Source organism: Microtus pennsylvanicus, chromosome 4 (genome assembly GCF_037038515.1).
Source record: "Microtus pennsylvanicus isolate mMicPen1 chromosome 4, mMicPen1.hap1, whole genome shotgun sequence".
Lineage (NCBI taxonomy): Eukaryota > Metazoa > Chordata > Mammalia > Rodentia > Cricetidae > Microtus > Microtus pennsylvanicus.
The window spans coordinates 56,814,126-56,838,066 of NC_134582.1; the positions used below are offsets into that span (position 1 = coordinate 56,814,126).

At 47.4% G+C, this 23,941-nt stretch overlaps 1 protein-coding gene across 1 annotated transcript in view; it reads right to left on the minus strand.

The window, feature by feature from the left end:
- Nucleotides 1-23,941, minus strand: part of Mocos (molybdenum cofactor sulfurase) — a 46,788-nt gene that overhangs the window by 2,910 nt on the left and 19,937 nt on the right. The window contains exons 8-13 of the mRNA XM_075969158.1: nucleotides 21,906-22,331; nucleotides 16,472-16,634; nucleotides 13,240-13,318; nucleotides 9,824-9,948; nucleotides 5,910-6,015; nucleotides 2,882-3,020 (exon numbers count right to left, since the gene is read on the minus strand). Coding sequence (XP_075825273.1) covers nucleotides 2,882-3,020; nucleotides 5,910-6,015; nucleotides 9,824-9,948; nucleotides 13,240-13,318; nucleotides 16,472-16,634; nucleotides 21,906-22,331 — 1,038 coding nt within the window. The remainder of the gene's footprint in view (nucleotides 1-2,881; nucleotides 3,021-5,909; nucleotides 6,016-9,823; nucleotides 9,949-13,239; nucleotides 13,319-16,471; nucleotides 16,635-21,905; nucleotides 22,332-23,941) is intronic.

Consider the following 23,941-nt stretch of genomic DNA (forward strand, 5'->3'; position numbering starts at 1 on the left):
CGGGAGTCCAGACACTACTAGAGGGACGCCAAGCCCAGGCCCCACACACCTTCATGCTCAAGTGGGAGCATCCACTGCTGGGGATGTGGATCCTGAGACGGGCCAGTTCAGCTCATATGGAGACACTCTCAGCTACCCTGGAAAACAGTGTCTCCCACGAGCTGGCAGAAGGGATGCCAGGGACCAACAGCAGCCACCAAACTCAGGTCCAGACAGCTTCTCCTCACAGGCAACACTTTGCATCAAAATCTCATCATTTTGTTGAAAAGATCCTCAGAAAAGTTTCTCAGGTGGCAGGAGACATTTGCCAGATATTCTTTTATAAATACATATGCATTCATACACAGTTCCTTTTTAAGCCTTCCTTAGTTTTCTTTTAATATGTATCTTTAGAAAGCATTTACTGTCATAAATGCCTGTTGAGAAACAAGCCAAAATACAAGCCCGTGCAGAGTCAAAAGGGGAAAGTCACAGTCTTCATCTCCCCTGTGGTAAACAGACAGCAGCTTGGGGAGATCTAGGCTCCTCTGGGAGACTCTCCTGCAGACTCGTCTATGAGAGACTTTCTAGATTGGGCTAGTGGGTGTGTGCTGACCCAACCTAAATGTAGTCATCACCATCCCATGGGCTGTGGTCCCAGACTCAACAAAAGCCACCGCTGATCTCCAGCATCCACGCTCTCCTCTTCCTGCCTGTGGACTCTGCGTGACCAGCCGCCTCACTCCTGTTGCTGTCTTTCTCACCATGACAGACAATACCCTCAAGCTGTGAGCTGAAATTAAATCTTCCTCACTTGAGTTGCTTTTTCAGTGACTACAGCAATCAGAAAAGGAACCCATCCAACCTCCCCATTCTCAGAGACAAGGGCTGCTACATGGCTGATGATCACCCCAAACTAAGGTCTACACCTAACCCTGCCTCTGCAACTTTGTGGGAAGCACACTGACATCTGAAAGGCCACCTGGGTCCCCTTCCATGTCAATACAGGAAGAACTTCCTCTTCCTCCTCCTCCTCACACTTCACAGTTCTCAGGGTAAAAGCTTGGTCTGTCTGAGTTGATGTTCTTAGCTCTTTGAAGCTATGAAACAGTTCCTAATGACTCAGCTTCTGTTGTGCTATGAATGTAAAATCCCCCACGTGGGGTGCTATTTTGGCACATTGTGGTCTCTTTACAATGTGGAGCTGCTCTCAGGAAGTAGTCACTTGGGGGCAGGGCCTAGAGCTGGCCCTAGCTTTTTGTTCACTGTTTCTTGATTGGCCCAGATATGAGCAAGCAGCCTCACTGTGGCACCACACCTGAGAGCCATTCCCATCCTCCGCCCAGCGCCTTCCCTCCGTGGAGGACTGTAGCTACCATGAGCCCAGATAAACCTTTCCTCCCTCAAGCTGCTTCTTATCAGGTATTCAGTCACAAGAAAAACAGCCTCGATAATTTTTAGTGACAGTCTTGGTGCATACGCGTCGCCTACTTGGATTTATTCTTTTTTTTTAAGATGGGAACCAAACCTGAGCCATCTGAGAGGGCAGTCAGTGCTCTTAACTACTTACGTGGTGTAGGGGGTCCTTCTGTTTGTGTGTTGCTTTCATTGGTTAATGAATAAAGAAACTGCCTTGGCCTAGTTGATAGGGCAGAACTTAGGTAGGTGGGGAAGACAGAACTGAATGCTGGGAGAAAGAAAGGAGAATGGCTTTCGAGTTAGTAACTGCTCAGTAGTTCATGGGTAAGAAGGATCACCAGGCCTTTTGTGTATCCCCCGCCCCAGGCCTGAGGTCCACTGATGGCGATGGCGATCTTTTTACTGTTTTTCTGGGTGTCGGACTGGTGTTGCATTGAAGCATAAGCCTGGGGACACAGGTAGTCGTGAGACAGTCCGGTTACACCCCCTGCAATTAGTAGGATCAATTCGTACCCACTGAAGAGCTGAGCGCATTGCCCACCAGTGAGCCATCCTCTGCAGCCCCCAGCTAGCCCTTATCGCTCCTGTCTGAATTCCCAACAATGGCTCACTGGACACTGACTCCACCAGGATGCTTTAGGTCCCAGAGCAAGCTGGGAAAAAAGCAGACATGATCTACACCCTGGTCGCTCAGATGTTGCAGGCAGCATGCTGAGGAGAATCATATTGCTGAGGTGACCTCTAAGCCAATGTTCAGTTGCAATACAAGTATAAGGGGCAACAGGGCAAAGGCCTGAGGCAGGAGACTGGAGGGAAGGCCAAGCTTACAGGCAGAGAGATGAGCAGGCTCAGAGGCAGAGCTCATGAGTTTGTCAGTCATGTGAGGATGAAGATGCAGAACGCGGTTTCCCTTCCATCTCTCATGCATTTAAGACTCCTGCAAAGGCTTGGGAGCTGAGAGCAGATGACAATGTGTCTGCCTCTAACTATAATCTCTTCCCCAGCTGCCATTAAGGGCAGAAGCCAGAAGGGAAAAGAAATGGGAGGGAGTGGAGGTGAGGCGGGAGAAGAGAGGGGGGAGGAAGGAAGAGAGAAGGGGAGCGTAGAAAGAAAGGGGAAGGAAAAGAGGAGGAAGGAGAAGGAAAGAGAGGGGAGAAAAAGTAGACTAAGAAAGAAAAGGAGGGTGATGAGGAGAGAGAGGAGGGAAGGGATAACAGAGAGAGGAAGGGAGGGGAGAGGCAACAGCAACAGAAAGCATTAAGGGGTCACTAGGCTTCTGGGTCCCCCCTACAAGCTCTACAGCACTGGGAAGCCCAGCATCTTTAAAGAGGACACAACATTCCCAGAAAACAGACTTAAGCCCAAACACGACACACAGAAGATGGTAAGTGGAGAGAGGGGTACCTGCCACCATCCAGCTCTGGAGTTGAGATCAACAGTCACTGCAGCCTTTGGGGAAGGAGAACCACCTCCTAAAACTTACCTGGAAACGCAAGGAGCCAACGGAAACCTCATCCCATTCCTCTTCTTCAAAGGCCCTCGCTCCCTTGGTGATGATGTTGGCACGGAAGCGGGAGACGAGATCTTTCACTGAGAATGGCACCTCTTTTCTATGCTTGTCACTGTTAAAACAGACCAAGAAGGGTAAGCGGAGGGAGTTGCCGGGTGCCCACACTGTTGTGACAGTTCTACACACTTCACACTCCAGCTCTGACTATGCCTGAGGCCTAAATGGTCACAAAAAACTTCTCTCATGAGTGTAAAAGCAAGACACGCCCATCTGTTATCTGTTAGACACTTCCACAGCCCTTCCCTAGGATATGGTCCCACCTCCAGGGAGAAGCCCATAGGAAGCAAATGGAAGACAAGTTTAGCTGAAGAAACCTGATGAACAGAATAAAAGTTAAGCCTCCAGAAAACACCAGTTCTATAACATGGGACAAGACATAGACAGACAAAGATCTTCTTAGCACAGAGACCACACTCTCTAACACAGGCCAGAACATAAGAAAAAAAATATAAAAGATCATAGAGGAAAATATCCTTTGTTTAATGAGACAGGATCTCCCTCTGTTACCCAGTTTGGCCTCCACTATGCCTTGGCACCCCAAGTACCATGATTTTAGCCTATACCACCAGGCCAACTCATATCATTCCTGAATGAAAGTTTTGTTTATTGCCATGAGCATCTACAAAATGACCTTCTGGGTTCCCATACACCCAGTCCATTCAGAGGAATACACTGAAGACAGTTCTTAGGACTTCTCCGACACAGGAGCACACACTGTGTTAAATCAAAGGATGAGCAAAACTGTCTACAGTGAAAGAAATCTAAATAAGAATGGCTTCAGTCAGGTGTGGTCTCTACCTGATCTGGGGGTCACTCGGGTGCACGCATCTGTAAACTTCTCTGTGCTGTGGGCTTGGGGTTTTTTTGCACTTTGTATACTTCAACAAATTCCTAGAATTTCTAAATTGGAATATGCTGGGACGTAGCAGGAGACAGTCACTGAACATGGTAGAAAGTGCTCTGGGGATAGAGCTGAAAGGCTGTGGGGTTGGCGTGGAAGAATTGTGACATCCCTTCTGAATGGCAGGGGTCGCATATGGAGCCTGGGACCGGGAGATCTAAGCCTAGCTTCACTGCAAGCTGTGAGTAGCTCCAGCACCGGAGAGGACTACAGTTGGATTTACTTTCAAAGTTGGTACAAACGCCTTTGGGCTTTGTGGAAGGGGAGGTTTCTTCTCTGAAAGCTATTGTGTTACCATGCAAATGGAGGATCAATCTGCATACAGACACTGAGAAACACTGAGGCCTGGCTCAGTCTCTGACCTATGACATCCTTCGGGGCTAGCCAGCCTTGCTCTACTCCAGCTGGTGGGAAGCATATGCCCTGCTGGTAGGAACTAGGGCCACAGCAAGCCTGTCTTCTAACCTTCCACATTAAGGACCCGCTCTCTTCTGTTCTGGATGTCTGAAAGAAGGGTTCCCTGGTTCTGAGAAAATTCAGAACACCAGAAACTCCAAAGCTAAGTCATAATTCTGCACCTGAGGAAACTTGGTCCATGGCCAAGGAACCCTATTGTGTATTCTCTCAAAAGACTAGAAACTCCGATATCCAATCTCGAGGGAAGGTCAAGGAGAGTCCCGTGGCCCCTTTCAGCTGTATGTGTAGGTGTTCAAGGTGTGAACGTGTGTGCACAAGACCACACGTTCCATGATGTGCCCAGAGTACACACCTACCTCCCTGGCCTGAGGACTACGAATGAGAAGAGAAGCCTGTGTCCACCGAGGCCTGACAGACAGCTGGATGACTTTCCCTGGCTACCAGGCCTGCATTTCCTCTAAGGAAGAATTCCAAGAGTTGGGATGGTATCCTAAAAGTATCTGAGCCCTCGGGAGAACACTGGGGGCAGTGAGCCGCCAGGGACACTGTGTCTGAAGGTGTATCTTACAAACAAAAACCTGCTTGTGGTCACACTCAGAATGCTTTTATAATCACTCTTGTGTGAAGTAGGGCAGGAATCCTAAGAGACAGGGGCAAGAGGAAGATGGGCGATGAAATCAGGTCGAGCTGGTAACAAATTAAAACAAGGTGTAGAAATAGAATAATTAAAACCAGAGCTGGGGGTTCTCCGTGTTTCATGAGAGTATCAAGAGAGAGGTCATGCAGATGCTATAGTCTTGACCTTAAATATCCTCCAAAGCCCACAGTGGAAGCTGGATCCCCATCATTGTCCCACCAGAAATGGTGAAAGCTTTAAGAGGCCCGAACTGGGAGATGTTTGGGTCACAGGAGACGTGTCCTCAAACGGAACCGTGGGTGTCCCCAGCTCTTCTCCATTCTCTCACCATGTCCTCTTCCACGGGGCCGCCAACATGACTGACACCCCAGAAGACACACATTCTCTTGACAAGTTGATTGTCCCAAACCTTTGCTACAGCAACGGTAGGCTGATCAGCACGGGCAGTAAATGAGAGCTCTCAGAATTATTAACAGGGACTGGGGCTGAGAAAATGGCTTAGCTGGTCAAACGCTGTGCATCTGAGTTGATCCCTGGCAGGCACACACACACTTGTAATCTCAGTGCTGGAGAGGAAGAGACAGGGGGATCCTGTCTGTGAGCAAGGTGGAGAGTGACTGAGAAAGCAGCTTAAGAGTGATCTCTACCCTCTACACCCAATTGAATACATGTATACCCTTGTACTAACATGCACACATGTGTGTACACACACACACTCAATTTAGAAAGGTAGGGATGGATGGACAGAGGGAGGAATGAAAGAAGGAAGGAAAGAAAGAATGGAGGAAGGGAGGGAGGGAGGAAGGAAGGCACACAAACAAGAATTTCCCCAAGTGTTCGCTGACTTCACCGGGCCACATTTCTCACCTGTAACTGAAGGGTCTGGACTCACCAACTCCCAGATCTTTCCTTCCTAGGTGGGTACCAGGCTCCCTAAGGGCAAATAGTTATACATGTCTCTCCTATCCCCAGGGAAAGTGTCTAACCTGGCATTCAGCTGTTGCTGAAGCTCCAGAACACTCGATGTGTTCACCAGCAGATACTGTGCCTCGTTCACCAGGGACAGGGTGGCGGCAGTGCCAGGAGACTGCCCTGAAAGGGAAGCAGGGAAGAAAGGTTGCTTTCCAGGCAATGCTGGTGCCTCGCATCCCCAAGGCCTGTGGTTGATAAAGGCAGATGCCTTCCACAAGGGAAAACATCAGCACTGGGGAAAGCGAGACTGTTCTAAGCATGGCTCAAACCTTTCCAAAGACAGAACAAAGAAAAGTCATGCGGTTCATGCATGAGGACCTAAGTCGGCGCCCAGCACTCATGTAAAAAGCCTCCCTCAGTGGCACCCACTTGTAATCCCAGGGCTAGCCATTGCAGAATATGCTAGCTCTCTGCTTCAAATGATCCAGAGAAGATAATAATAAAATGTGGAAGTGAATTTATTCTGACCAAGAGTTTTGTTTTTGCAGCAGAGTCTTGTACACAGTCCGACTGGCCCCAGGTTCCCAATCCTCCTGCCTCTACCTCCCCAGGTTACAGGCATGTGCCACCACACTCAGATTCAGAGACAAATCTTGGAAGCAACAGTGCAGGGCTGGAGTGAGTCCTGCCTGCACTGGTTAAAACAAAGAGGCTTGCAATGTATAAAGGCTTACAACTTCCATCAGTTATATTCATATGTGTGTGTGTGTATGTGTGCGTGTGTATGTGGGGTGTGTATGTGTGTATGTGGTGTGTATGTGTGTGTGTGTGTGGTGTGTGTTAATTCATATGGGTATGTGCCTACACATTCATGGAGGCCAGAAGAGGGCATTGGATCACCTGAGACTGGAGTGGCAGATGGTTGTGAGTCACCGTGTGAGCACTAGAAATCAAACCTGAGTCCTCTGGAAGACTCAGTGCCTTTTTAAAAATTCTTCTATTATATATTTCCTACCAACCACAGTCCCCACCTCAATCCACTCCTCTTCTCTTTCCCTTCAAAAAAAAGCAGGCCTCCCAGGGATATCAACCAAACATGGCATATCAAGTTGCAATAAGACCAGGCACCTCTCCTCATATTAAAGCTGGGCAAGGTAACCCAATAGGAGGAAAAGGGTCCCAAAAGCAGGCAAACGAGTCAGAGACAGCACCTCCATTCCCACTGTTCGGAGTCCCACAAGAAGACCAAACTACACACCCATAACATATATGCCGAGGGCCTAGGTCAGACCATGTAGGATCCCTGGTTGCCAGTTCTGTCTCTATGAGTCCAAGGTAGTTGATTTTGTGGGTTTTCTTGTGTATCCTTGACCCCTCTACAGCCAGTATGTCTAACCGCTGAGTCATCTCTCCAACCCCACAAAGGCCTTAAAGGGAGGGAGAGGGAGAAGGAGAGAGAGAGAGAGAGAGAGAGAGAGAGAGAGAGAGAGAGAGAGAGAACGAGAACAGACAGTCTTTGGCAATCAGCAGGTTTGCATATTGTACTTATGCAGAAATAACCACAAGATTCAAAGCTACTGAAAAGGAAGAAAAACTATTGAAAGAAACTAAAATTCTTCTTCTTTTATCCAAGTTGGTGATAAAAAGGGCTGGCTGGGTCTTTAAGCAGGGACTGTGGTCTCCAGAGTATGTGGTCCACTCCCTCTGTCCTCTTTGGTCTGCCTAAGAAGGAAGGTGCCATGTCATCGTCTACAAAGGGCCGGCTCCCCTGTCACAGAGGAAAGGCACACTGCCCCGGGGATGACCACCTCCTGCATGACAAACAAAAGTCCCATTCAAACCCTGGAGCCGCGGCTGGAGGCTCCACAGCCTGGGCAAAAGATCCTCCCAGAGGTCAGGCATAGTCCAGGCCTTTACTGGCTATGGAACTGCAGGGTCTAATTGAGCTGTCGAGTGACAGACATGAAAGGCATTTCACGTTAGAGCCCTGTGCTCCGCTCACTGACCTCGGAAGACAGACCCAAGTGGCAGTGTGCTAACCAGCTAACCAAGATCCAGCTCTTCTTGCTTGATGAGATTCCCAGACGTGGGTGGTGCTGAGCACCCCAGGTCTGTCTGTAAATGACAGCCACTCCCAAATGTGGGGACCAAACGAGAGCCCAGCTACCCAATAACAGAGTTCCAAGATTTGTTCTCTATGTTCAATAATTATTTTTTAAAATATATTATAGATTTATGATATTTTGATTGACTAGACACTGTTAGAATTATAGGAACTTAATCTAGAAATTTCCTAACCCTTAGACCCAGATGGTCTAAGCAAACTTCAAAGTCTTTGCATATGTTTCTATTAATATTTCTTTTTTAGTTTTATAGAGATGTGAGGTGGCCAATAAGAGATTTCTATGCATAGAATAACTCTAAGACAAGATTCCACTGAAGAAAAGAGATGAAATCCAAGTTTGAAAAGGAAAAAAAAGAATTAAAATGTCAAGCATGGAGGTACAACTTTAATCCCAGTATCCGGGGGACAGAGGCAGGCAAATCCCTGTTCTACAGAGCTAGTCCTAGGATAGCCGGGGCTACACAGAGAAAAACTCTTTCTTGAAAACAAAACAAAACAAAAGCTGGGTGTGGCAGTGCACACTTTTAATCCCAGCACTCAGGGAGGCAGAGGCAGGTGGATCTCTGTGAGTTAAAAGCCTGCCTGATCTATGGAGCTAGTTCCAGGACAGCCAGGGCTACACAGAGAAACCCTGTCTCTGGGGAGATAGCTCAGCCAATAAAGCATGCATGAAAGCAGAGTTCAGATTGTCAGGACCCATGCAGTGGTATGCATTTGTGATTCCTACACACCTAAGGTGAGATGGGAGGCAAGACCAGAATTTCTAGGAGCTTGAGGTCCATCATGCAGCGGTAAGCCAGAAACTCTGCCTCATGCAAGATACATATGTGCGCGTGCGCACACACACATCATACATACATACACACACTATTTACAACACACTATACACATACCCATGCACGCACCCCATACATACACACAACACACACACATGCACACACATACCATATACACATTAAGAAGACATGTATATGAGCTATATACATACATATACATACATATAGACACAAACAGATACGTTTACATACTCACATATTTTAATGAATACTCATGACATCTAAATAGCTATGGCATTAAGAAGATTATCACAGTACTGAATTAGCTATGGCCATGGTGGAAAAAATCCTGTACAAGTTTCAGCTCAAAATAACACTAAGTAAGATGTGTGGCAGGACTGGAGAGATGGCTTAGCTGTTCTTCCAGAGAGCCCAGGGGCAGGTCCCAAAACTCACACAGTGGCTAACAACTGTCTTCAATTCCATTTCCAGGGCATCTGACTCCCACTCTGGCCTCTAAGGGCACTGCACACACATGATATACAGACATACAAGCACATAAAACAAAAAATAAATGAAATGTTCTACATATACCATCTTTTGCAGCTGTTTAAACCACCTTCGCAACTTTAGGTGAAAATGTAAGAATACTCTGGGAAATAATGAAACTTAATTATTTTCCTAAATTCTCCAAACACAAAACTGGTGGAAGGCCAGCTAGACCCAGGGAGCTTTGCACCAGGAGTGGCATCCTGGAAGCAGGCATAAGTGCCACAACCCGGCTTGGGCTCCACATTGTGCAGGCCTCTCCTCTCCTCTGTGCCCACACCGTTGTTACACCCAGGCTTGCTTCTTCTCCAAGTGCCAGCTGTGGTTCTATGCTCCCGTGTCTCCTACTGCAATGAAGCTGTGCTCCAAGCCTCAAAGCAGGCCACAAAACTCCCAGGTTAGAACTCCGCAGTGTGTCTTGCAGCCACAAGATGATGTCAGGAACCCATTGCCCAGTGAATCCACTTTCTGGGCTGAGCATGCCCCATGCAGAATAACTAGGGCTCCAGCCCTTTATTACCCCATCCCAATGTGATACCTTTTTCAGGTGTCTTCCTTGCATTTCGCTGGAAGTCAGGACTTTGCTTGATTAAATGACATGGACGGCCAAAAAACTTTGACAGCCATCTTGAAACATTTTCTCCACAGTCATAAGTATTTACCCTGGCCAAAAAAAAAAACAAAAAACAAAAAAACAAAGACAGTAAATTTTTGTCGCAATTCTTTGAATGATTATTCAAATAGAAAACAGTCAAATTAAAATAAGAACACAAAATAAAACATTTCAATGTCCCTACTAGCAGACAGCCAGAAGCAGCAAACATCTTGGAAAACTACCTGGATATCTCCCAGGCCCAAGACGACTGTGAGGTGGGACTCATGGGGGGGCTTTTGGAGTTGTTCAAAGCTTTGCAGGCACTCCTGAAGATGTTCTTCGTGCTAAATACAAACCTGGGAGCACAAAGCTCAGGGGTTGGGATTTCCGGAGTGATATTTTGCCATAATAAGGTCTTCCACCTAGAATCATGTCCTGGTTTTTACAATGGGCTGATGGAACGGTTTCTCTGACACTCAGATCACATGGGCTGATGTGTTTCATTCACAGCCTTCAATGCTGTGCACACAAGGTACTGATGTGTAAGCAAACCTGCTGATCTGTGTTTTAAATTGTGGAATCCGGAGCTGAAGAAGCAGCTTGATTGTTAGGTGCACTTGCTGCTCTTCCAGAGAATTCGAGTTCAGCTCCCAGAGCTCACAAGACACTCACAACTGTCTATAGCTTCAGTTCAGGGGCTCTGGTGCCCTCATGGAGACCACTCATGCACATGAAATAAAACAAAACTCTAGACTACTCTACAGCCTTTAAAACTGTATATCACAAGATTTAAGGTCACATCTTACCTTGGGATCACAGTATCTTAGGGTTAGAAAGCAGATACTGTTAAAAACTTAAATTTCACAGGAGAAAATAGCTAGTTCCTTTTCCAGGAAGACCAGGGACCAAGAAACCAGCTTGTAGCGCTTGTCCTCCCTCTCCCCAACCCTGTGCTTTCAGTGACCACACCAAGATCACAGTCATCACAATGGCTCTCTGAGCCCAAGTGCCTCCAACCTCCAGATGTCTGAAAAGCATTATTAACCAAAACATGGTGTTCATCTCAGCTGCAGCCAAGTGAAATTGATGACCTAGTTTAAAAAAAAACTGCACATATTCTAGACAGGCAAGACTTCTCGGTAGGCTAAGGCACTCGCTGCCAATCCTGATGACCTGAGTCGATCCCCAGAATCTACATGGTAGAGGAAGAAAACCAACTCCCACAAGTTTTCCTCATACTATGACACATGTATACATACACACACACGCAACAAATAATGAAAATAATTGCACATATCCCATGTAAATGTAGCTCTTCCTGTCAGAAGATTGGTGTGTAGTAATGTAGGGAAAAATGTCTGCCTGAGATTCATTGTCCTGATGAATGTTCCGGGATGAATATTTAAATTGTCAAAAGTGCTTAAACAGTACAAACACTACCAGCAAGAAGATGTCGCTTGTGCTCAACACTTCAGCTGCCAAGAGAGAGACAAGCAATTGGCCATCAACACCGCGTTAGCGCCTTTCTCTTCTTTCACAGTGGTGTAGTACTCCAAGTCCTAGAGGGAGCCCTGCCTGTCACGCTCTGTGGCTAAGGCTGGCTGGCATATTGATTGGGATAAAAACGCCGGGACAGGGGCTGGAGAGATGGCTCAGTGGTTAAGAGCATTGCTTGCTCTTCCAAAGGTCCTGAGTTCAATTCCCAGCAACCACATGGTGGCTCACAACCATCTTTAAAGAGGTCTGGTGCCCTCTTCTGGCCTGCAGACATGCACACAGACAGAATATTGTATACACAATAAATAAATAAATATTTAAAAAAAAAAACGCCGGGACAACAGTGAGTTGCCGCATTAGGCATGCCTGTGAGGGCATTTCCATGAGGGAGCTTCCACAGCGATCAACTGAGACAAGGAAGACACACCCTGAGTGTGTCCATCCCAGGGGCTGGTGTCCCTACCTGTAACAGGCAGATAGGAGAAAACCACCGCAACAGCTACACTCTCTCTTCTTCGCTTTCCACCTGTCAAGTTCTGACTGAGGACCCTTGAACTCTGGCTGCCACTGCCAGCAGACATTTCTGACACCATTCCTTCCCAATCAGAAGGGACCGAACCTTCAAACCAATGGCCAAAATAAACCCTGCTCCACTCTGTGGCTCTTCCCAATGATTTGGTCACAGCCCTGAAAAGGTGACTGACACAGTCACCTGAGCTCACTCTGGATGGAACTTTAGCAAATCCCATGATGTCTTGGGGGACTGAATTCACAGCCGTTGCAGAGGAAACACGTTTGCTATCTGTATTTCTTTCCATCAGAAAGTTTGCAATAATTAATAGATAATTCATAGTCTAGACGTTATGGGGTGGGGGATGGGTGGGTAGGATGCATGCTTTCCTCTGGGGGTGCACATATGTGTGCAAGTACATGAGCATATGTGTGTCAGTGTGGACGCCAGAGGTCAAACTTGGGTACTTTCCTCAGGAGCCGTCCACCTTTATTTCCTTAAAAACTTCAACTTGTTAACTATATGTCTCTTTTTAAGATTTATTTATTTTCAGGCAGTGATAGCACATGCCTTTAATCCCAGCACTTGGGAGGCAGAAATAGGTGAGTCTCTGTGAGTTCGAGGCCAGTCTAGTCTACAAAATGAGTTCCAAGACAGGCTCCAAAGCTACAGAGAAACCTTGTCTCGAAAAACATATATATATATATTATTTTATGAACATGAACCTGTGTGCATGTATGTACACCACCTATATGCCTTGTGTCTGCTGACCTCAGAAGAGGACGTCAGGCCCCTGGAACTGGAGTTACAGATGCTTGTAAACTATCATGTGGGTGCTGAGAGCCAAAGCCAGGTCCTCTGAAGGGCAGCACATGATCTTAACCACTAAGCCCTCCTCCAGCCCATGGTTTTTGTAAGAGTCTCTCCTGGAACCTGGGACTCATCAGTTTGGCTAGGTGGGCTGGCCAGCATATGTCGGGGTCACCTGCCTCCTCCTCCTCCCCATGCTGGGGTTACAAGGGTTCCATTATACCTAGCTTGATCCTCATGATAGAGTGGCTAGCACTTTATTGACCTAGCTGTCTCCCCAGCTCCTGCCTATTACACATAAGTCTCTAGTGAACTGCCTATGGTTGCATATTTTATTGACAGGCAGAGAGAGCAGCAAATACAGAATGAAACGGAGCCTGCTGGTTGGGTGTAAAGGATACAAAGAAGCAGTGTGATTGGGGTGGAGTGAGGCAGACAGAATGGGAGATTGTCGTTGTCGTATCGTATAAGGCAAAGCTCTGTCCTCCCTCTGGCCTCTGTGTCCACAGAGCCATGCATGTTACCTGCTCCAGAGCCTCACCTGTCTGCACACACTCTGCTCTGGCAAATCTGCATCTGTTTGCTGTCTTCCTCAAGCGGCACCTCTATAGGCTCCATCCCTAGTGAACAGAAGGTAGAAGCAAATTCAGCACCTCACCAAATGAATGGTTGGGCAAGTGAACGCTCATTATTATGAGATATATTACTTTTAATAATGGGCTTTGGTTAGATGAGGAAACACATCCATTTTAATGACTCTGGGCTTTGGTTAGATGAGGAACGTGTCTGGCTCATAGAAACGAATAGCACAGATTTTCTTCCTCACTATCAGCACCGTAGTGTATGTTTCAAGAACGTCCTGGTGGAACATCAACACTGGACCATCACACCCACAGTCCCTAGGACCTCTGCAAACTGCTCTGAGAGATTTCTCTGCTCTGTGAGTCTCCACCTTCTGAGGTCATTGTTCTCTAAGCTACCCTAAGTCATTTGAAAACAGACAGCCAATATATGGCCATACTGCCCCAAATGCATCTGCTCTCATCTGGTCTCAGAAGCTCAGCAGGGTCAGGTGTGGTTGGTACTAGGATGAGAGAAATAGACAGGCAGGATGATACTGTAAAGATACTGGCAGATGGGGCTGGAGAGATGGCTCAGAGGTTAAGAGCACTGACTATTCTTCCAGAGCTCCTGAGTTCAATTCCCAGCAACCACATGGTGGCTCACAACCATCATGTAATGAGATCTGGTGCCCTCTTCTGGTTTGTAGACACACATGCAGACAGAACACTATCTACATAATAAATAAATAAATAAATAAATAAATAAATAAATAAATCTTTAAAAAAAGAAAAAAAGATACTGGCAGAGAGTGTACATTTCCAGAATCAGACTAGATTCAAGCATCAACAATCATTACTGCTTTAGAAAGCTGCATTCATGGGATTGGAGAGGGAATCCAATGTTCCTCAATTGTTATATACACCACACATATACAGGATTAACATACATGTGTAATAGGTTAAATAATAGCGTATTAATATCCTGGGTACAAGAATTTGAACAAGAAGTGTATAAGAAAAACAGGTTTCAACATCACTAATTTAAAAAAGAAAAAAAGACCAACATGATAGTATGTAATTGAACCTAGCAAAGTAATCTGGAGAGACTGGGAAGACATGGGAAACATGAGGCTCAAGCAAGAGGGACTTGTTTTTAGTTAGTTTGTTTTGGTTTTGATTTTCCTGGTTTGGGAGTTTTGGGGAGCAGGGGAGTTCCAGACAGGGTTTCTCTGTGTAGCCCTTGTTGTTCTGGAACTCCTGGAGACAAGGCTGGCCTCGAACTCACAAAGATCCACCTGCTTCTGCCTCCTGAGTGTTGGGATTAAAGGCGTGAGCCACTACCATCTAGCAAGATTTGTTTTTTAAATGTGTCATTCTTTTACTCAAAAATACTAAATTAATAAATAAGTATTTAAATTTAAAATTGCCTCCAAATCAGCACCAACTCAGATATCCCTCAGTAAACAATACACAAACACACTGTATTACATCCACACTCAGAGACACTGCTCAGTAGCATGCGCTTCCATACTGTGTTACATGTAGAACTCAGGTAGATCTCAAAACTATCTTGCTGAGTGAAAGAAACTGTTTCTAAAGTTCACATACTACACAATGCACTTGACTCCACAGTCTCTTTCTTCCTCAGACATTAAGGTTGGGTAAAGAGAAACTACACAGGGGTGGAACCATGAACTTCACCTGGATGACGGACTCTTCTGTACTTGTGCTGTGGGGTGGCTGCCCAAACATGTACCTGTACAAAGGGTCAACATCAGCATTTGCTTTGAAACTCTAAAATATTGACTTACTGACTTAAGGAAAACTCAACCACAAAATCAGAAAAAAAGGCAAGAAACAAAGTCATAAAGACATAGATGTAGGACATCATGAAAGTTCAGCCACAGTTGACTGGAAAGTCATGATATTCTACAAGCAGGGAAGGGCAAGATGCAGAAGAGGGGTAGAGAATTATGTATGTTTACATATACATATATGTGTATGTAATATATAGATATATTATATACATATATGTGCGTAATATCTAATATGCAATATGTGTGTATATATGTATTAACAATTTTTATTATTAAAAATGACTCCATGGGTAAAAGTGTCTAATACCCCAGTCTGATGGCCTGAGTCTGATCCCGAAAGCACATAAAAGGCCAGATAGGTGGCCTGCCTGTGTATTCTCAACACACTTACAATGAGATGGGAATAGGAGACAGGAGAATCAGAAACTCAAGGACCAGCTCGCCTGGGGTACCCAGCACAACAGCAGAAACCAGAGAGACCTTGCCTCAAAAACAAAGTAGAAGGAGAGAACGGACTCCCTAAAAGTGGTTCTGTAATGTCCACATACATGCCATAGCACATGGGCAGCCGCACTCACACACACATACTGTGCCTTTTAAAAGGAAAAAAAAGAAATATAGGAAAGAGAGAATCTTAAGAAATTAAACCAAGTATTAAATTTGTTAAAATTGAATGGCAGAGTTGTGTTAAATACTATTTTCTGTCTCTATGGTGGTGAACACTGTAGCCGTAAGCCACGTGTAGCTATTTAGATGAATTAAAATTTAATACATTTTGATCCAGGTGGTGGCGCACGCCTTTAATCCCAGCACTCGGGAGGCAGAGGCAGACAGATCTCTGTGAGTTTGAGGCCAGCCTGGTCTACAAGGGCTAGTTCCAGGACAGGCTCCAAAGCTACAGAGAAACCCTGTTTCACAAAACAAAACAAAAAATTAATACATTTTGAAATTTAGTTCTGTTGTCTTCTAACCACATTTTGAGGATTCAGCGGCCACATATGGCCAGTGGTTGCCAGACTCTACAGTGTAGATGCTGAACCCTTCCATCATCATAGAAAGTGTACTGCACAGAACTGACTGCACCTCTTCTGCGTATGCATGGCTCACGGTAAAAATCAAAAGGAAAGCACCAAAGCCTAAAAGGTTAAAAAAAAAATTCAAGTGTTGAGAGCCCTAAGATCCCAGGTTTATATCCCCTTACCTCTGACAAACTTCTCAAAATAAGAAGAGCACAGCTTTTGTTTTCTTTCCTAGACATCATTTCGTTTACTGAAAAATGATGCTAACATTTGGTAGAAGAGAGACATTGAGCCTTTTGGTTCGGTTTGATTTTTAACTAGAGGATGAAATCTGTCCCTAGAGGTGACCCTGCAGAGAGGAACCCTTTTCATACCTTTGGCTTTGATGACCATAGTCTTCCGCTGCAGGTTGATGACAGGCTGGATCAGGCAGAGCCGTGGCTCCTGCTTCTGACTCAGGCAAATGCCATTGTGATTCACAACCATCCAGTTCCGGTCATACAGCAGCCCTTTGCTCCCCACAGGCCACTTGGTCACCTACGCAGAAGTGGGGGATTTAGGCCAGGGCTCCCCAAAGTCATTCACCTCATTACCCAAACACAGATGACCTTCGTGAATTCAGCGCGCGCTCTTAGAGGGTGAAAGGAGGAAAATGCACGACAGAGAGAGTTTGGCAAAGGAGATGCTGTGGACCTTCCTGTCCATCTCCAGAACCAGTCTCCATCCTTCTCCACTGGCCAGGCAAGGCATGTGCATGCAAGGCATGCGGAGTGCAGGGTCTGCAGTAGCAATTCTCTTCTAACCCTGAGGCTAGCATCACTCCCCATAGGTGTCCGCAGATCCCACTTTCTGTATAGCCTTCCACTGCAGGGGATGCTGGACCGGGTGTCTCTCAACACTGCAGACATGTGACTATACTAAAAAGGTCACTGAACTGGCTCGTTTCAAATGTGTACGTTTTCTTGCTGTCCTAGTTTCAATTGCTGGGACAAACATCCTAGCCAAAAGCAACTTTAGGGAGGAAAGGGTTTATTTGGCTTACGATTCCATGTCACAGCTCATCATTGCCGGGACGTCCCAGAGGCAGGGGCTCGAGGAGGTTACATCACATCCTCTCAGAGCAGAGAGAAACAAATGCCCCCATGCCGCCTGTTTGTCTTCTGATTATGCTCAGATAGCTTTCCTCTTACACAGTCCAGGGTCCAGCCCAGGAAACGGTTCAGAGTAGATCTTCCCACCTCAATTGACAATCAAGGAAACACTCCACATCTAGATAATTCCTCACTGATATTTCCTCTCCCCGGGTAAATCTAGTTCACATCAAGCTGGTAATAAAAATAAACCATCAAACCTACATTGTTCATATTTGTACAGAATTTAAACATAAAGCATATCCAGATGCCCAGGTCTTATATCCCAACACCAATTACAGCCTAAAGGATTGAGACTTCTTCAAAAGTGGATTGAATGGAAAAAATTCAACCCTTATTGAGGCCTAGAATCCTGTGCTTGACCTGTGGACACACCCATCTGTAAAAGCAAAAGAGAAAGCAGGAAGCAGCTTAAAAGAGAAATAGTTTGGACTCAGGGTTTGTGGGCACAACCCATCATGGTGGGGACAGCTTGAGCCTATGGTGGCACAAGTTTGCTCACATCTTGACAGACCAGAAGGCTATGGAGGGACAGAAGCGAGTTAAGCTGTGGACCTTGAGAACCACTTCCTCCAGCTTGAATCCACCTCCTAAAGATCCTAGAGTGTCCTAAAACAGCACCACCAGTGGGGACGAAGTGCTCAGACACAGGAACCTGTGAGAGACATTTTCTACATCCAGTCTCCCATAGAACCACCAGGAGACTGTGCCACCCCAGAGACTGCGACATCCCAGAGACTGTGCCATCCCTGAGACTGTGACATCACAGAGACTGTGCCATCCCTGAGACTGTGCCATCCCTGAGACTGTGACATCACAGAGACTGTGCCATCCCTGAGACTGTGCCACCCCAGAGACTGTGACATCCCAGAGACTGTGCCATCCCTGAGACTGTGACATCCCAGAGACTGTGCCACCCCAGAGACTGTGCCATCCCTGAGACTGTGCCATCCCTGAGACTGTGCCATCCCAGAGACTGTGCCACCCCAGAGACTGTGACATCCCTGAGACTGTGCCATCCCTGAGACTGTGACATCCCTGAGACTGTGCCACCCCAGAGACTGTGCCACCCCAGAGACTGTGCCATCCCTGAGACTGTGACACCCCAGAGACTGTGACATCCCAGAGACTGTGCTACCCAGAGACTGTGACATCCCAGAGATTGTGCCATCCCAGAGACTGTGCCACCCCTGAGACTGTGCCACCCCAGAGACTGTGCCATCCCAGAGACTGTGCCATCCCAGAGACTGTGCCATCCCTGAGACTGTGACATCCCAGAGACTGTGACATCCCAGAGACTGTGCCACCCCAGAGACTGTGCCATCCCAGAGACTGTGCCATCCCAGAGACTGTGCCATCCCTGAGACTGTGACATCCCAGAGACTGTGACATCCCAGAGACTGTGACATCCCAGAGACTGTGCCATCCCAGAGACTGTGACATCACAGAGACTGTGCCACCCCAGAGACTGTGACATCCCTGAGACTGTGCCATCCCTGAGACTGTGACACCCCAGAGACTGTGACATCCCAGAGACTGTGCCATCCCAGAGACTGTGCCACCCCAGAGACTGTGACATCCCAGAGATTGTGACACCCCAGAGACTGTGACATCCCAGAGACTGTGCCATCCCTGAGACTGTGCCATCCCTGAGACTGTGCCACCCCAAGATTGTGACATCCCAGAGACTGTGACATCCCTGAGACTGTGCCACCCCAAGATTGTGACATCCCAGAGACTGTGACATCCCAGAGACTGTGCCATCCCTGAGACTGTGACATCCCAGAGACTGTGCCCTCCCTGAGACTACGACATCACAGAGACTGTGCCATCACAGGGACTGTGACATCACAGAGACTGTGCCACCCCAGAGACTGTGCCATCCCAGAGACTGTGACATCACAGAGACTGTGCCATCCCTGAGACTGTGACATCACAGAGACTGTGCCACCCCAGAGACTGTGACATCCCAGAGACTGTGACATCCCAGAGACTGTGCCATCCCTGAGACTACGACATCACAGAGACTGTGACATCACAGAGACTGTGACATCACAGAGACTGTGCCATCCCAGAGACTGTGACATCCCTGAGACTGTGCCATCCCAGAGACTGTGACATCCCAGGGACTGCGACATCACAGAGACTGTGCCATCCCTGAGACTGTGCCATCCCAGAGACTGTGCCATCCCTGAGACTGTGACATCACAGAGACTGTGCCACCCCAGAGACTGTGCCACCCCAGAGACTGTGCCATCCCAGAGACTGCGACATCACAGAGACTGTGCCACCCCAGAGACTGTGCCATCCCAGAGACTGCGACATCACAGAGACTGTGCCATCCCTGAGACTGTGCCACCCCTGAGACTGTGACATCCCTGAGACTGTGACATCCCTGAGACTGTGACATCCCTGAGATTGTGCCACCCCAGAGACTGTGCCATCCCAGAGACTGCGACATCACAGAGACTGTGCCACCCCAGAGACTGTGCCACCCCAGAGACTGTGCCATCCCTGAGATTGTGCCATCCCTGAGATTGTGCCATCCCTGAGATTGTGCCATCCCTGAGACTGTGCCATCCCTGAGATTGTGCCATCCCTGAGATTGTGCCATCCCTGAGATTGTGCCATCCCTGAGATTGTGCCATCCCTGAGACTGTGACATCCCTGAGACTGCGACATCCCAGAGACTGTGACATCCCAGAGACTGTGACATCCCAGAGATTGTGACATCACAGAGACTGTGCCATCCCTGAGATTGTGCCATCCCTGAGACTGTGCCATCCCTGAGACTACGACATCCCAGAGACTGTGCCATCCCAGAGACTGTGCCACCCCTGAGACTGTGCCACCCCAGAGACTGTGACACCCCAGAGACTGTGCCACCCCAGAGACTGTGCCACCCCAGAGACTGTGCCACCCCAGAGACTGTGACATCCCTGAGACTGTGCCACCCCAGAGACTGCGACATCCCAAGATTGTGCCATCCCTGAGATTGTGCCATCCCAGAGTAAGATTAGGAGTCTTGGATCTTTGCAGCCTCAAGTTGGCTATAACAGGAAGATCATCTTTTAGGTAACTAAAGTTGGCTGGCAGCCAAGGCATGCCACCTGTCCCCCAATGCAAGGATCACCACAACAACATGTTTGTGGGGGTGTGAAATAATTCATTATCCGCAAAAGATTACTTCCAGGATCCCCTAAATAGCCCTAGTCTATGGAAGTTCAAATCATTCTTCTTAAACCATAAGGTTTGTATATAACCTGTGCGTATCTCCCTGGAAGATGCTCCATCTCTAAGTTACCTACATTATCTGACATGATGCAAGTGCTCCGTGAATAGCGGTCATGTTGCTTAGGGAGTAGCGTTACAACTGCAGTTTTTCCTAATATTTGGGGGTCATCATTGGTTGATTCCTTCGATACAAAACTCGTGAGTCACAATGACCCACAGCAGTTTATTTCCACAGGGTGGGCAGAGGAATCACGGGAGAATATGAGCCTGGATCAGCAGACCCAAGTACCAGTTCTTGCAGGTGGTCTAGACACGGTGTTTAACCGTGGTCCTCTCGGGCTCCATGATGATGACCTAGCGATATTGTTACTATGCCTCTCATGTAACCATTTTATGGGTCAAATGAAACAAGGCATGTCACCTGCTTCAGCAAAAAGCCCGAATATCCACCCAGCTACAGTCGCAGGCAGTTAGGCCTTGGCTGGAGAGGCAGCTCAGCTGGTGAAGATTTGCTATGCAAGCAAACTGAGTCAGGTCCCTAGGAAATCACTGGGTAAGAACTTAGGTGGGGTGGCATGTACTTGTAACCCCAGCACTGGGAAGGTGGAGACAGGAAAATGACCGAGTCCAGCTGATCACTCACTAAGCCTACGAAGAGAGGTCCAGGCCAGTGAGAGGCTTGGTCTCCAAAATCAAGGTGAGGGTGGGGTGGTGTAGGAGTTCCTTCTGTTTGTGTATTGCTTTCATTGGTTAATGAATAAAGAAACTGCCTTGGCCTAGTTGAAAGGCCAGAACTTAGGTAGGTGGAGAAGACAGAACTGAATTCTGGGAAGAAGAAAGCAGAGTCAGGGAGAGCTACCATGGAGCCACCAGAGTCAGACATGCTGAATCTTTCCCGGTAAGCCACTACCAAGTGGCGATATACAGATTAATAGAAATGGGTTAAATCAAGATGTGAGAGTTAGCCAATAAGAGGCTAGAGATAGTGATTTAATTAATACAGTTTCTGCGGGGTTATTTCAGGGATAAGCTAGCCGGACAGCCAGGCCCTCACCATGCAACATGAGGGCACCCAAGAAATGGCAGCCAACATCGTCCTCTGACCTCCACATGTGTGCACACACATGTACACACACTTCCATACACATATGAACCCATATGCACACAAACCCAGGGTCCTCTGGAGGTCCCTGTAAGCAGTGTCAGATGTAAAAACTCAACCCTATCAAGACACTCAGGAGGAAAATGTCTCTTCCAAGGACAACCTTCTGTCTTGAGTTTTACCTGCTTTTCTTCACTTGCTCTTTCACTTCTTGTCAAAAAGGGGGTAAAAGAGCTGTACACAGCCTCCCAAAAGTGGGGGCAGTGTGGGAAACAGTGCTCAGGGAAAGGAACAAGGCAGCCATTTCTGTGAAGCCCTTACCTCAAATGCAGCGCAGGATTTGATGGGGTAGAGGTAAATGTTGGTGACAACGTGGGCCCCAAGGTCCCCATTCGGGATACCTGCAGCTTCCTCTGGAAGGGTCTGCTGGATGCTGCTGGCTTTGCTCAGAGACAGGTCCAGGTCCACGGTATTTGCAGCAGGACAGGAGTCATTGCAAACTGTAGTGTCTGTGCAGGCATCTTCCGGAGGTGAGTGACAGTCACCCTCTGAGGATAAGGCTCCAGCATCATCAGTGCTAGCTTGAGGAACAGACTGGTCACCAGGAGAATGAAGGCACATAGCTCTGATGAACCTGAGAAAGGCCTGGGCATCTTCTAGTGTGGACATGTATCCAAAGGAAACCCTCACAGAGCCCGTGGGCCGTCCGTCTATGATGTCAACATTATCTCCACAGACATGGCCAGCCTGGAATTAGCCAGATAAGTCAGTCAGCCGGAGAAACTCGTGCTTCGTGGATAAATTGGAAAATAATACAAAAAAAATAAATTTTATTTATTTTAAAATAAACTCAGGAAGGGAGAATTGCTGGGTGCCTGAGAAACGCATTGCCTGGGCCACACCTGAATCAGCTATGAACTGGAGCTGATGCCAATGTGAAGGAACTTTAAAGAGACTAGCAGCAGGGCTTCATGAAGAACATTCTCCCCAGGGGCTCAACAGACAGACTGAAGTTTCAGAAGCACCAAGGGCTCTACTTCACAGTCTTCCCAGGCCAAGGCCGAATACCACTGGCTACTCCCAGACAGCCTCTCTAAGTGGGAGGCTGGCATCCCTGATAGCAGCCCCTTGGAGGAGAAAGAGAAAGGCCACAATACCAGCCCACAGCCCCTTGAAGGCCCAGGTCAGCTTAGCTGCTCCTGTCAGAACAGGGAAGGTGGAACACTCCGTGCCCACCCAGCTGCCTGGTGCTGGTCATGAGAAGTATGTACAGTAGATGCCCAGGACACCTCCCTAGTACAGGCCAGTCACCCACAGAGACGTGACGCAGCCTTCCACCCCATCCGGAGCCATAGCCAGAGATGTATGCAGTTCTGCTTTCTCTCTCTCTCTCCTTTTTTCCATCTCCCCAATCTCCCTCCATCTCTTTCTCCCCCCCCCCCTCACCTTTCTTTCTCAGATGGAGATCAACTTTTTCCTCATATTAATTCTTTGAGAATTTCATGCAATATATGTTGAAAATAATCACACCCCTCCCCCAAATCCTCTCAGACCTCCCCTCCCCTACCCAACTATGTGTCCCCCTTGTGTTAAACCCTTAACAAGAACAGTTTGTGCATGCCCACATGTGACTTCCGCTGGAGCAGGTTCCACCTACCAAGGATCACACCCTTTAGTTGGCCCGTTCTCTTTTATAAAGTAAAATCTAGTTCAGAGGCTAGAGAGACCGTTTGGTGATTACGGAGGCTTGCTGCACAACCCTGGTGACCTGAGTTTGAACCCCGGGATCTATATAAAGATGGAAGGAAAGAACCAACTCTACAGTGCTATTCTCAAGCCTCCACGTGTGTAATGTGCCGTCTGTGTCCACACATATGTCATGCATACACACATAATAATAATAATAATAATAATAAATAGTTAACTGTGACCTAGCACATGCATATTCTTTTTTGTTTGTTTGTTTGTTTTGGTTTTTCGAGACAGGGTTTCTCTGTGGTTTTTGGAGCCTGTCCTGGAACTAGCTCTTGTAGACCAGGCTGGTCTCGAACTCACAGAGATCCGCCTGCCTCTGCCTCCCAAGTGCTGGGATTAAAGGCGTGCGCCACCACCGCCCGGCAGCACATGCATATTCTGTGGCAAGGAAAAAAACCCTCAAATTAGCAACTATTTCAAGACACATAAGACTCTTTGCCACTTGCTGTGGTATAAAACTGGAATGTCCCCCCTCCCCCCCATAAACTCATGTTTGAGACTTGGTTCCCAGATGGCAGCACTATTTTGGGAACTTGTGGAATCACTGAGAAGTGGGCCCAGCTGGAGGAAGCAGGTCACTGCAGCAAGAGCTTTGATCCTTT